General features: G+C 44.1%; 1 protein-coding gene across 3 annotated transcripts in view; it reads right to left on the bottom strand.

Annotated features, from left to right (window-relative positions):
- Ttc7b (tetratricopeptide repeat domain 7B) overlaps positions 1–11988 on the bottom strand; it is a 222094-nt gene that overhangs the window by 153650 nt on the left and 56456 nt on the right. For all 3 annotated transcript variants that reach the window (XM_031356455.1, XM_031356456.1, XM_031356454.1), the window contains exon 4: positions 8979–9109. In XM_031356455.1, coding sequence (XP_031212315.1) covers positions 8979–9109 — 131 coding nt within the window. The remainder of the gene's footprint in view (positions 1–8978; positions 9110–11988) is intronic.

An 11988-nucleotide genomic window follows, 5' to 3' on the forward strand; every position in this document is an offset into this window, starting at 1 on the left:
CTTATGTTTGGTAGATGATAGATAGAGGTACAATTGGATACCCTTATGTTTGGTAGATGATAGATAGAAGTACAGTTGGATACCCTTATGTTTGTTTGGTTGGTTGGTTGGTTTGGTTTTGATGCTAAAGATTGAAACCCGACCTTGAAACCATTGCTTTACCACCAAGGTACACCCAGGTCTATGCCAAATGCTGGCAAGGTTGCTTTGCAGCAAGTTCAGAGGTCAGGAAGTATTTGTCATTCAACTTGATTTGTCTATTTCAAGACTTGTTTTGGCTGCTCTGGCTCCTCTGAAATTTCACATAAATTTCTGAACCAGTTTGTTGATTTTTTTCTTCTTCGAAAAAGTAGATCATGTTTTGATAATTACTCGGACTTTGTGGATCAGTTTCCAGAACACTATCACTTTAACAGACTGAGCACCTGAGCCCTTGAGCATGGTGAGAAACTTGAGATGGGTTATGTTTTGCTTACTGAGGAATACCTTCTATTTAACACTTTGTAAAGAAACTTTTAGTTCACATGTTTTTGTTACATGTATTCCTATAGATTTTAATCTTTTGGTATTAGTAGACATACTCTAATTTTAAGTTTAGTATCATTCATTGTTGAAAACACATGACTTTATGTACTAGTCTTGATATCCTATGACCCTGCTGAATTTATTATCTCCAAAAGATTTGTGTATGTGGATTTTATGTATATACAATCGCATTATGTGACAAGGAATTTCTGATCTAGATGCCCTTCATTGCTTTTGCTGGCTAAAATACAATGCGAAGAATTCCCAGTAACACATCAAGCAGAAGCAATCAAAAAAATTAATTTTCGGGGCTGGTGAGATGGCTCAGTGGGGAAGAGCACCGACTGCTCTTCGGAAGGTCATGAGTTCAAATCCCAGCAACCACATGGTGGCTCACAACCACCCGTAATGAGATCTGACGCTCTCTTCTTGTGTGTCCGAAGACAGCTACAATGTACTTATATATAATAAATAAATAAATCTTTAAAAAAAAAAAAAAAATTAATTTTCTTGTCCCTGATCTTAGGGGTATGTACCCTATCCCCAGGCTGAGTAAATTCCCACCCATTCTAGACTATTGGCTGCCTTTTCTCGTTAGCAAAAAGGGTGTTAGATTGTATCGAATGCTTTCTTTGAATATACTGAAATGATTACAGTTTCTTTATGCCACCATGCTTCATTCTATTAAGACGATAAATCATCTCCCTGAACTGTACATCTCTTAATCATGGCATATAATCCTTAGAGAAACTCCTCAATTTCCAACAGGTTAATTTTAATAAACATATCATAAGTTGGAAGAGCATTTAATACAGCTAACTGAGCATCACAGATTGGCCTAATCTACCTTATATACACTCTGAACACTTACAATAACCCACAGTTGGGCAAAACCATCGAATTTATTTTGTAATTAAACTCCTGACTAACTCACATAATTTACTGAACTCCTGGACATAAAATATGCGGGCAATACAGTATAGAATGCACTCAGGTATCATTTCTTCCTGGAGCTGATCTTGACTTCACACTGGCCCAACACCATCTCTGACTTCAGGGTTGTCTTGAGTATTCCCACATCAAAGAGCTCCTCAGGCAGGCGGCTGAGATCCTGGGTCCTCCTGAGGCGGGGAGGTTCTTAAGGGCATACTCTGCAGTTTCCTCCTTAAGGCACCCTGATGTCAAGCTGCAGACCCTACTGCTTGCTGGGGCTGGAACTTACCTCTTTCAATTACATCTGCATCTGCTTTCTGTTGCTGGTTTTCTTCACTGCCTAAGCCACTGGTTTTCAACCCTTCCTGATGCTACAACTCTTTAATACAGGTTCCTCATATTGTGGTGACCCTCAAATATAAAATTATTTTCATTGCTACTTCACAACTATAATTTTCTACTGTTATGGATTGTAGTGTAAATATCTGTGTTTTCTGGTTGTCTTAAGTGACCCCTGCAGGGGTCATTTGCCCCCAAAGGAGTTGTGACCCACAGATTGAGAACCACTGGCTTATGCTTTTCTTTAACTCCTTTTCTTTTTATAATGTGGAAGTTTAGCTGGCTGGGGTCTTGGCCTATGGCCAGTCCCTTGTTCCATTTAGCATTGGGCTTTTCTTTAAACTTTATCTCTGGACTTGGCTCTGCTATACTTACGGGAGCTCCCTTTTTCCTCAAAGTGCACAATTTTAAATATTTTCTTTCTCAGCTTGCTCCTTTTCATTATAGATTTGCATACGACTGACCATTCAAAACCACACAACAGAGTCAATACTAGGCTGTTTTGAAATCTCCTGTGTCAACACCACTAATCAAAAACTCTCCAGTTTAGCCTCAGGCAGACTTTTTTGGACAAGGGCAGAAAACAGCCACATTATTCATCAAAATACCACAAGAATGATCTCTAGGCCACTTGTTACTATTCTCCTCTGAGGCCACTTTAGCTGGGCCGTCACAATCTACCTTGCTCTCAGCAGCACTGTCTCCATGTAGTATGACACATTAGGACCCACTTAAAGCATTTAACTACTTTTCTCATTTAAAGTCTCAAAATCCACATTCTGCCAACAAACAGCTTTGTCAGACCTGTGACAGCAATATTCCACTCCCCACTAGCAACTTTTGTCTTAGTCTGTGTTTTATTGCTGTGAAGAGACACCATGACCACAGCAAGTCTTACAAAAGAGAGCTTTTAAATGGGCCTGGCTTACAGTTTCAGAGGTTTAGTCCATTGTGATTATGGTGGGGGAGCATGGTGGCATGCAGAGAGATAGGTGCTGGAGAAGTAGCTGAGAATTCTGAGTCCACAGGCAGCAGGAAAGAGAGCCACCAGGCTTGGAATGGGCCTTTTCAAACCTCAAAGCCCCAATCCTAGTGACTATTTCCTCTAATTAGGCCACACCTCCTAATCTTTTCAAATAGTGCCACTCCATGGAAACCAAGTATTCAAATCTATTCAAATCTATGAGCTTAGGGAGGCCATTCGCATTCAAACCACCCAAAGAGACATTGAATTTGCAACAAAAATTTTAATCACTATATCAAACTGAACCCTAATCTTGATTTGGGAGTTAATTCTTTTTAAATATAGAAAAGTGGAAAACTTTTGAAATCCTAGATGGGAGGTGGTATTCTAACATTCAAGTTTTAATAATAGTAACAATAATAATAATAATAATAGAACCCAATGGTTAAGAGTGTGTACTGCTCTTGTGGAGGACCCAAGTTTGTTTCTCAGCATCCCTGTCTGGTGGCTCACAAATGTTTATAACTTCAGCTCCAGGAGATCTTGTACTCTCTTCTGGCCTCCATAGGCATTGCCCTTACATGTACAAACCCACACACAGACATGTAATTAAAAACAAAAAGTGAATTAATACAAAGTATAATAAATAAAAGATTATATAACAATAAGAAATACCAATGCTTGCTATACCAGCAACAGATCTTGAGAACATTATGCTAATTCAAAGAAGCTAGTCACCCTAGATCACGTACTATATGAAGCATGCACATTTACAGAAGCAGAAAGTTAGCAAGGGCTCAGTGCTGTGAGAAGGGACGGAATGGAGAGTGACTACAGGCAAGTACAAGGCTTCCTTTTAGATGGATATCTAAGTAAAATATCCTGGGATTAAATACTGGAGATGGCCACACAGCTTTAAATATAATCACAGTGCAGACGGTTGGGCACACTAATGTGTGCCTGGGGTCCCAGCTACGTCAGGAGCTGAAGTAGCAGGATGATGTGAGCTTATGTGATATCCTATCTTATAAATAAACAAATAGATAAATAAAAGGCTACTCAGAATTATACAATTTAAATGGATGAATTATACAATGTATAAATCATACCTCAGCCGGGTGGTGGTGGCGCACACCTTTAATCCCAGCACTTGGGAGGCAAATTCTGAGTTCGAGGCCAGCCTGGTCTACAGAGTGACTTCCAGAACAGCCAGGGCTACACAGAGAAACCCTGTCTTGAAAAAAGAAATCATACGTCACCAACACTATCCTCTAAAATCATTACACTTATTCAGTTGCTGCGTGCAGGGTACTGCATACACTGCAGAGCAAGTGTGGGAGTTAGACTTGTAGGAGTTGATTCTCTCCTAGTGGGTGAGTCCTGACTGATAACTGAACTCAGCTCTTCTGGCTTGGCAGTAAACACATTTTCCCACTGAGCTATATCTCACTGATACTATTCTTTAATATAATTATTATTATTATTAAGCAAATATGGGGGAAATGTCAATCCCATTAATAATTAAAATGTAAACTAAGCATGCAAGACACTGTTCACCTAGAAAGTAACTGTGTAACAACAATCTGCCAACATGCAAAGCAGCACCTAGTTTCCCGAACCACCAAAGTAAGAGCCCCAGTGCACAGTGAAAATGTCCTCACCTCTGCCAAAATAAGAGCCCCAGTGCATGGTGACAATGTCCTCACTTCTGGAAATTCCCCCCAGGAAATAATGTAAATAAAGCAGTGGAAAAGCTGCCTGATGAAAGATGCCAAGTTAGACCCCAGAATAAGGCATCACTTGAAATGATAGGGAGCCATGAAAGTGATGTAAAATTTAATATAAACGGAGACAAGGCAGGCAGAAATGCTTTACTGTTTGGGGGGTGATTTGATTACAATAAGGCACAAACATGAGCATAAGTGACTGTTCCTCTCTGGCTACCAGACTTTTCTGGAATGTTGTACAATACAGGTCCAGGCAGCCAGATGTCAGGCTCAAAATCAGTGTGCTAGCAGAAGCTAGCCAGTCCATCCCTGAACATTTCCATTCTCCGTGCTCTGAATGGGCTGAAGTGTTGGGAACTGAGAGCAAGGAGGACATAGCCTCCTGACTTGTCTCACCTTGGAAAGCCATGAGTGCAGTGGCTTGTGTCCTCAACTCAAGCTCTGCCTCTCTCAGCAGAGTGCCTAGCTTGAATTCAAGACACACACTGACCTTAATCTAATCCACTCAGGATCCATCACTCAGCTGTGCCACTCAAGTTCCCTTGCATGGCAGACATCATAAAGTCAGGCCGTGACCTATGCTCTCTGAGCTGCTCATCAAGGAGAAGGAAGCTGGGCATGCTCTGTAATACTTGGGGAACTGGTGTTTCTCCTTGGAACAGTAGCACCAAGTTGGCCCAGAAACAGTTACAAATGCCTGGCAGTTTAGTTTTAGCTTCTTTTCCAAAATTGGGTGTGAAGAAATAAACTGTCAGCAGAGGGTAGAGTTGCACCCTGGCCCTGTTCCTGCTCTAGAATGGCACCACCAGCTGGCCAGGCAGTATATGCAAAGCCCAAAGACAGGGTGACTTCATGTGCCAAAAGCCAGGCTCAGGTTATGACAGCAAGGATGAGGTCATCTCTATCCACGGCCCTGGATCGCCAGCAGTACCTTACAGGGCAGAAAACTTCGTTTGCTGTTGGCATGCTGCCTCCATCTTAATAGAAACTAATCAAAGCCACTCTGCCTCACTGCTAACGCTATCTGATTTGAGTTGTCTGATCAAATTATTTTATATATATATTTGCTACATTTTATTCTCTTTCAGATAACAAACTATTAGAGAACATCATCAGCCCGCATCTCTGTGACCCTAACTTAACAAACACTTAACACCCAGCTCCCGTGGACTCATCCCCCATGACCCTGCCTCCGCATTTGGAACAAGGAGGAAGAAGAGCCAGGGCCAGCACCTGCATGCTACCTGTATACAGCCATCCTCTGTAAGGGACAGAGCTCTAGACTTTGAAATCAGAGGACTCAACTCCCGCTAGTTCTGCTATGAAAATAGAAAGCTGAAGCACAAGAAATAAATGAACAGGCAAAGTCCATCTGGGTGTGAAGAACACTCCAGAACCTAGAAACAGGAAAAGCAGGTTTCAGTATAGATAGGGCACTTATCTGACCATGAAAGAAATACTTCATAAACTTGTCTCTACATTCTTAATAAGACAATGTACTTGTAATATTCCAGATTTTCATCTAAGTATCTGGAGCTTTAAAGGCCGTAATGAACACTAAGCTAATATTTGATGTGTGTTAGCAACGTACAGGGAAATACATGAACTGGCTGCTCATCACAATAACAGCATGCCAGTTACTGTGGCTATTTATAGCTGAGGCTCCTGAGCACAGAGAGGCTAAGTGACATGCCTTCAAGACTCACAGCTAAGTGGCATCTGCAACAGGATTCCAGCACCAACTCACTTCACTGGCCTGCTCTGCTGCCCCTCATAGCTTAAGTTGCAGACTCAGGGGAAGGGTACGATGAGCCTCTTTCTGAAGGGCCAGACACTGTCCTTCACTGCACAGCAACTTCGTGGGTGACATTCTCCCAAAACTTTATTTTTGCTAATTAACAAACTTAAGAGCCAATGGTCATGAGTAAAATGCCAATAAATCCTGGCAGACAGCAACTTCCTCACCTCACCATGGCAGGAGGGCAGGGGAAGCCACTGTACCCCGTCTCTGCCTCTGCCTCTGCCAGTGACCAGCAAGGCAAAAGCGTATCAGATTTTCTTCCCAGGACACGAAGGCCAGGCTCTGTTTGGCCCAGACTTGCCAGGGCTTTTACTCCTTTCAGAGTCTATTTTTGTTTTCACTTCAGCATAATTCTTTAAAAGTTCAAAATCAAGTCGGCTGAGATCAAAGATTTAAAAACAAATAAGGTCTATGAATCCCTGAACTTCCCAATTTTCCTGGTTTCTAGACTGACCAACATACAATGTCTTGAGTTCCTATTGCAGCAGAAATAGATGTTTGGCTCATTCAACCTCTCTCTTGCTGAAGTCTGAGTAGGTCCATGACATTAAAAAGTCAGAGCCAGAAAGAGTTGTGTAGAAAGGCAGAGATTCCATTGTAGGCTGTGGTGGAGCTTGTCTGTGGTACTGGTAGCCGAGGTTCTCACAGCCCAGCACCTGTAGACTGCATTCCACAAGGAGGGGTGTGGATAGTGAAAAGGTGACAGTCTAGTGTGACCATGCAGTGGCCTAGAGACCTGACTAGGTGTCATGAAAGAGTTGATTTCTAATATAGCTTTGACCAAATTTGCTGGGTATCCTGGGGATCTTAATTTTCTTTTCAAAATATATCTCCGATGATCACCACAGTCCTCCTATGATCAGAGAAGGGCAGCTCCAAAGTGGAGAACTAAATGTTAAGCTGAGAAATGAAGGTCTCTGAGCGAGCTGAGATGTGGCCAGAAGCAGAGCTCAGCCAGGATGAACTGAGGGTCCACAGCCACGTGCTAGCCATGGCAGGCAGGCAGAGGGAGGAGACAGATTTCAAAACCAGCCTGCATGATCATGTCCCTGACAATCAGTACGGCAACTCTAATTGATGACAATGACAAAATCCACTCCTTGTAGGACCTTCTGATGGAACCACATACTGGCCAGAGAGCCAGAGAGCAACAGGAACCCCCAAACACTGTGTCCTACAGCCATGGCTTGCTCGGTAAGGCCAGATCCCATGATTCTACACAGTTCTCATCCACTCTTCAGTTTCTCAGTTCTGCTCTGCTTTCCCTGTCAAAGACAATTCTGACTGTCTTTATACCCAGCAACACACTCTGAAATGATTTACACAAGAACTCTTGCTATCTACACATATAAAAACATGTAAAACAAACAAACAAACAACAACAAAACTGTAAGAGCTAGCCAGGCACAGGTAGTCCCTCTTCGTCCTCTAATCATTATGGAAACCAAGGCCTAGAAAATTCACAGAAGGCATCCCTTCTGATCATGCTCAAGTCTTGCAGGAATGGTTATCATTTCAAACAAGGTGGTGTCTGGATCTGAGAGGGTTAAAGTCACAGTCCAGTTTTGGCTAGCACCTGGGAAACTCTACAGAAGAAACTGCAGAGCTATTGTCGTTGCAAACCACTGACACCAAGGATCTAGGAGCACACATTCCTAGACCTAGACTAAGTGTCTTTATACACATGACCTTATAGATGTCTTACACAAACTTCATGAGATAGCACTATTTTTATGAGCTTTTTACAGATGGGAAAAACTAAGGCTGAGCTGAGAAGAAACTCTGTAAAGAGCAAACTGGAAAGATAGAAATCCTTCGGAACAGGTAAGAAGCCCAGCCATCCCTGACCCTATCCCTGGTCCCATCCCTGACCTCAACTCTCACCCCATCCCTGGCCCCATCCCTGACCTCAACCCTCACCCCATTCCTGGTCCCCTCCCTGACTTCATCCCTCACCCCATCCCTGGCCCCATCCCTGACTTCATCTCTCACCCCACCCCTGGCCCCATCCTTGACTTCATCCCTCACCCCATCCCTGACTTCATCCCTCACCCCATCCCTGACTTCATCCCTCACCCCATCCCTGGCCCCATCCCTGACTTCATCCCTCACCCCATCCCTGGCCCCATCCCTGACTTCATCCCTGGCCCCATCTCTGACCTCACTCCTGACCCTATCCAGCCTCCAGCCAACTCTGCTCACTCAGTTTCTGCTTCTGTGACATTCTTGTTAGTTGCTACTTTTCCTTACCCTGACACAGACCACTTGACTGCTAGGTCCTCTGCAGACAGTCTCAGGAGACACACAACCTGCTCCAAACAGACTAGTTAAAGCCCCAGCAGACCATTGCTACACTATCAAAGTAAACCTATCCAAAACCCGGTAAATACCTGCTGGTATGAAGAGCATGCAGAGATGCATGGGTCTTAACCCGGGAGAACAAGGGTGGTAAAGGTATGGACTGCCCATACTGTGGTATCTGCACATACACACTGACCCAGTTATTTCATAAATACCATACCTAGGACCACTTTCTCCATAACACTCAGGAATGAAAGCTGAGTTTGTGCCCAGAGGCAGACAAGTAAGCCAAAGGCTTTCTTTCCAGTGGTAGTCTACTATTCCCACAATCTGATGTGGGCGCACGGAGCAGGGATATCAGCTGGAGTGAACAGTGGTTCTTACTTACCCTTTCTATCTCCTGGAGGTACAAGAGTGCAATGTCCCCAGCTTTCTCATAGCAGGTGATGACATCCTGCTCCCGGTCCACATGGAGATTACTGGTAGAGGATGAAACAGGCAGTTTCTCTAAGCAAAGTCCTAAGAGCAAAGCAAATACACAGAAATTGAACAAGTTGGTTTTCATGGGACTTAATTCTAAGTATGGATCTCCAGGGCCACAAAGCGGTCTGCTCTGTAAGAGACTATCAGAGAAGTGCATCCTCCACCTTGTCCTCCCTTTATTGAAACAAGGTCTTGCTATGTGACGCTGGCTGGTCTGGAACTCCCTAAGTAAGCCAAGGATCCACTTGCCTCTCTCCCTGATTCTTAATTAAAGACACGGGACACCACACACCCTGACTGTCCTCTCTTTTAAAGACAAAATGGAACATCAAAAATGAAGCTCCACAAGGAATATCTAAGGTGGCAGAAGGAAGGGGCCATCCACAACACATGCAGTCTGTTTTACCCTGAGATTCAGCTTGAACTTGAGAGGGCCCTTCACCATGAGCTCTTTCAGTCCTGAAGAGTATGGCAGTCCTTTTTATATATCAGCAAGACCAGGCAGGGGGATGCTAGGACATTTGAACAAACATTCTGGGTGTGTCTGTAGGTTTTTCTGGATGAGACTTACACTTGGGCTGGTAAACTGAAGAAACAGGCTCCCTTCCCTAAGTGGGCAGGCCTCACCCAATCAGCTGGGAGAGAGAAAAGCATGGTCTTTGCCTGCCTGAGCTGAAGCACTGGCTTCTGGCTTGGGGCCTGGCAGCTGTCTGACTGAAACCTATGCCCAGTCAGGTGTCCAGGACTCCAGACTCAAAGGACGTATGGCAGCAGCTCCCTTGAGGGTTCTAGCAGTTAACTAAAGGTCCAATCTCCAACTGACTATGTCCCACGATGGTCCTGATCAATACAAAGACCCTCACTCAACTATGCCCAAAGCTTTTCAAAATTTTTAAAAATAAGCAAGTCTGTCAACTCTAGTTTAGATTTTACATGTCCCCTAAGGCCTTTAGTTAAAAGCTTGACCTCCAAAGTGGTGCTACAGGGAAGATGTGGAATCCTTTAAGAGGTGGCAGCTAGTGGGAAGTCTTTAGGTCACAGGGACATGCCTTGGAATAAGTTTTCAATGCTTGGAGGGAACATTACTTAGAAGCCAGGAAAAACTTAATTGCATACGAGCTTAGGAGTAATTAGACCACATGGCTCATTTCTCAGTTCTGGACCAAGAGAAAACCCAGAACACTGAAGGCATTTTTCTCACAGATGGGGCAAACTCTTTGCTAGGGTAGAATTCAGGGCTGAGATGTACAAAAACATGAAGACGAACAAACACTTCTTGACCCCTGTGCCGACTGACCTTCAACTCCTTAGAGAAATCAGACTCAGACCCACCAAAGGCAGAGAGACAGACACAGTGGGGGACAGAGTAGTGGATTTTCACAATAGGATTTCTGCTGCCTCAAGTGCCCTATGACATGACATGCATCCCAGCTCATTTGGAAGTCTGAGTCTGGAATTGGAAGATACCAGAAAGATCAAGTCTCTTTTATAGCTAGGAAGTGGAGACCTGTCATGATAAAGAAAGTGATTTTCCTCAAATCAGACAGTTAATGGGTCTTTAGTCTCCTGGCTGGCATATATTATTATATATGACATACATACATGACACACACACACACATACATATACATACATATAGTTAGGTACTAATATTCAAAGTGAACTCCATTCCACAGAGGGAAGTAAACACATGAAGCATCAGTGAAAAGAGTCTGAAACCTCATATGCACCTTCTTGAAGAAGGAGTCATTCGAGTTGTTCTCAGCACAGTGTAGATGCCCCTAGGCCATTGACAGCCACAGGAGAGCACCAGGCTACACAGAGAAAAGAGCCACCTTTATTCACAAGGAGCCAGCTGTCAGCATAGTACCTGGGGAGTCAGTAGTCACTGCTTTGTCACCACAGTAGCTCTGCCAGAGCTCCTGTTGGGTTTTAGAAGTCTTGTTGAAGGGCTGGAGAGATGGCTCAGTAAGTAAGAGCACTGGCTGTTCTTCCAGAGGACCCAGGTTCAGCTCCTGTTGCCCATACGGCAGCTCGTAACCATCTGTAACCCCAGTCGTGGGTTATATGATACCGTCTGTGGGCACTGCATGCACATGGTGCATAGATATACGTGCAGACAAAATACCCACAGACATAAAAAGTCTAAAACAAAGCCTTACTGAGGTCAGGTTGAACTCTGACAAACTAGACATCTTCAGTATTCCATGATGATAGAGGTGGCTTGTGATCCTGTTTTTTCATTAATAAAAGTCTATAGCGCTAGTGTCCTGAGCGGATCTTGGGCACAAGCTCTGCAGCCAGTCCCACAACACCCAGAGGAAGCTCCACTCCCAGGCACTCTGACACTCTCAGGATCAGAGGTGAGGAGGACCCAACATCTGTCCCAACACTGGGAGTAACTGGGACCAGTGGGACTAGGCACACAGGAACTCCGCCAGCAGAGTGGCTCGGGTTCCTTCCAGTCTCTCTGGGCTGGTGTCCTGAGTGGACCTTGGGCCCAGGCCCACAGCCAGTCCCACAACATCCAGAGGAATCTGCTGCACTCCCAGGTGCTCTAACAAGCCCAGGGTCACAGGGTCCCAGAATCACAAGATCACAGAGACAGCCTGACTCTGAGGAATTCTGACACAACCAGGATCACAGGAAGGACAGGCTCCAGTCAGATTTAGCAAGGGCAGGTAGCACTAGAGTTAACCAGATGGCCGGGGGCAAGCGCAAGAAAATAAACAACACAAACCAAGGTCACTTGCCATCATCAGAACCCAATTCTCCAACAATAATAGCAAGTCCTGGACACACCATCACACTGGAAACTCAAGATTCAGATCTAAAATCACTTATAATGATGATGATATAGGACCTTAAGAAAGACATAAATGGCACCCTCAAAGAAATACAGGAGAACACAGGTA

The sequence above is a fragment of the Mastomys coucha genome, unplaced genomic scaffold, assembly GCF_008632895.1.
Source record: "Mastomys coucha isolate ucsf_1 unplaced genomic scaffold, UCSF_Mcou_1 pScaffold6, whole genome shotgun sequence".
Lineage (NCBI taxonomy): Eukaryota > Metazoa > Chordata > Mammalia > Rodentia > Muridae > Mastomys > Mastomys coucha.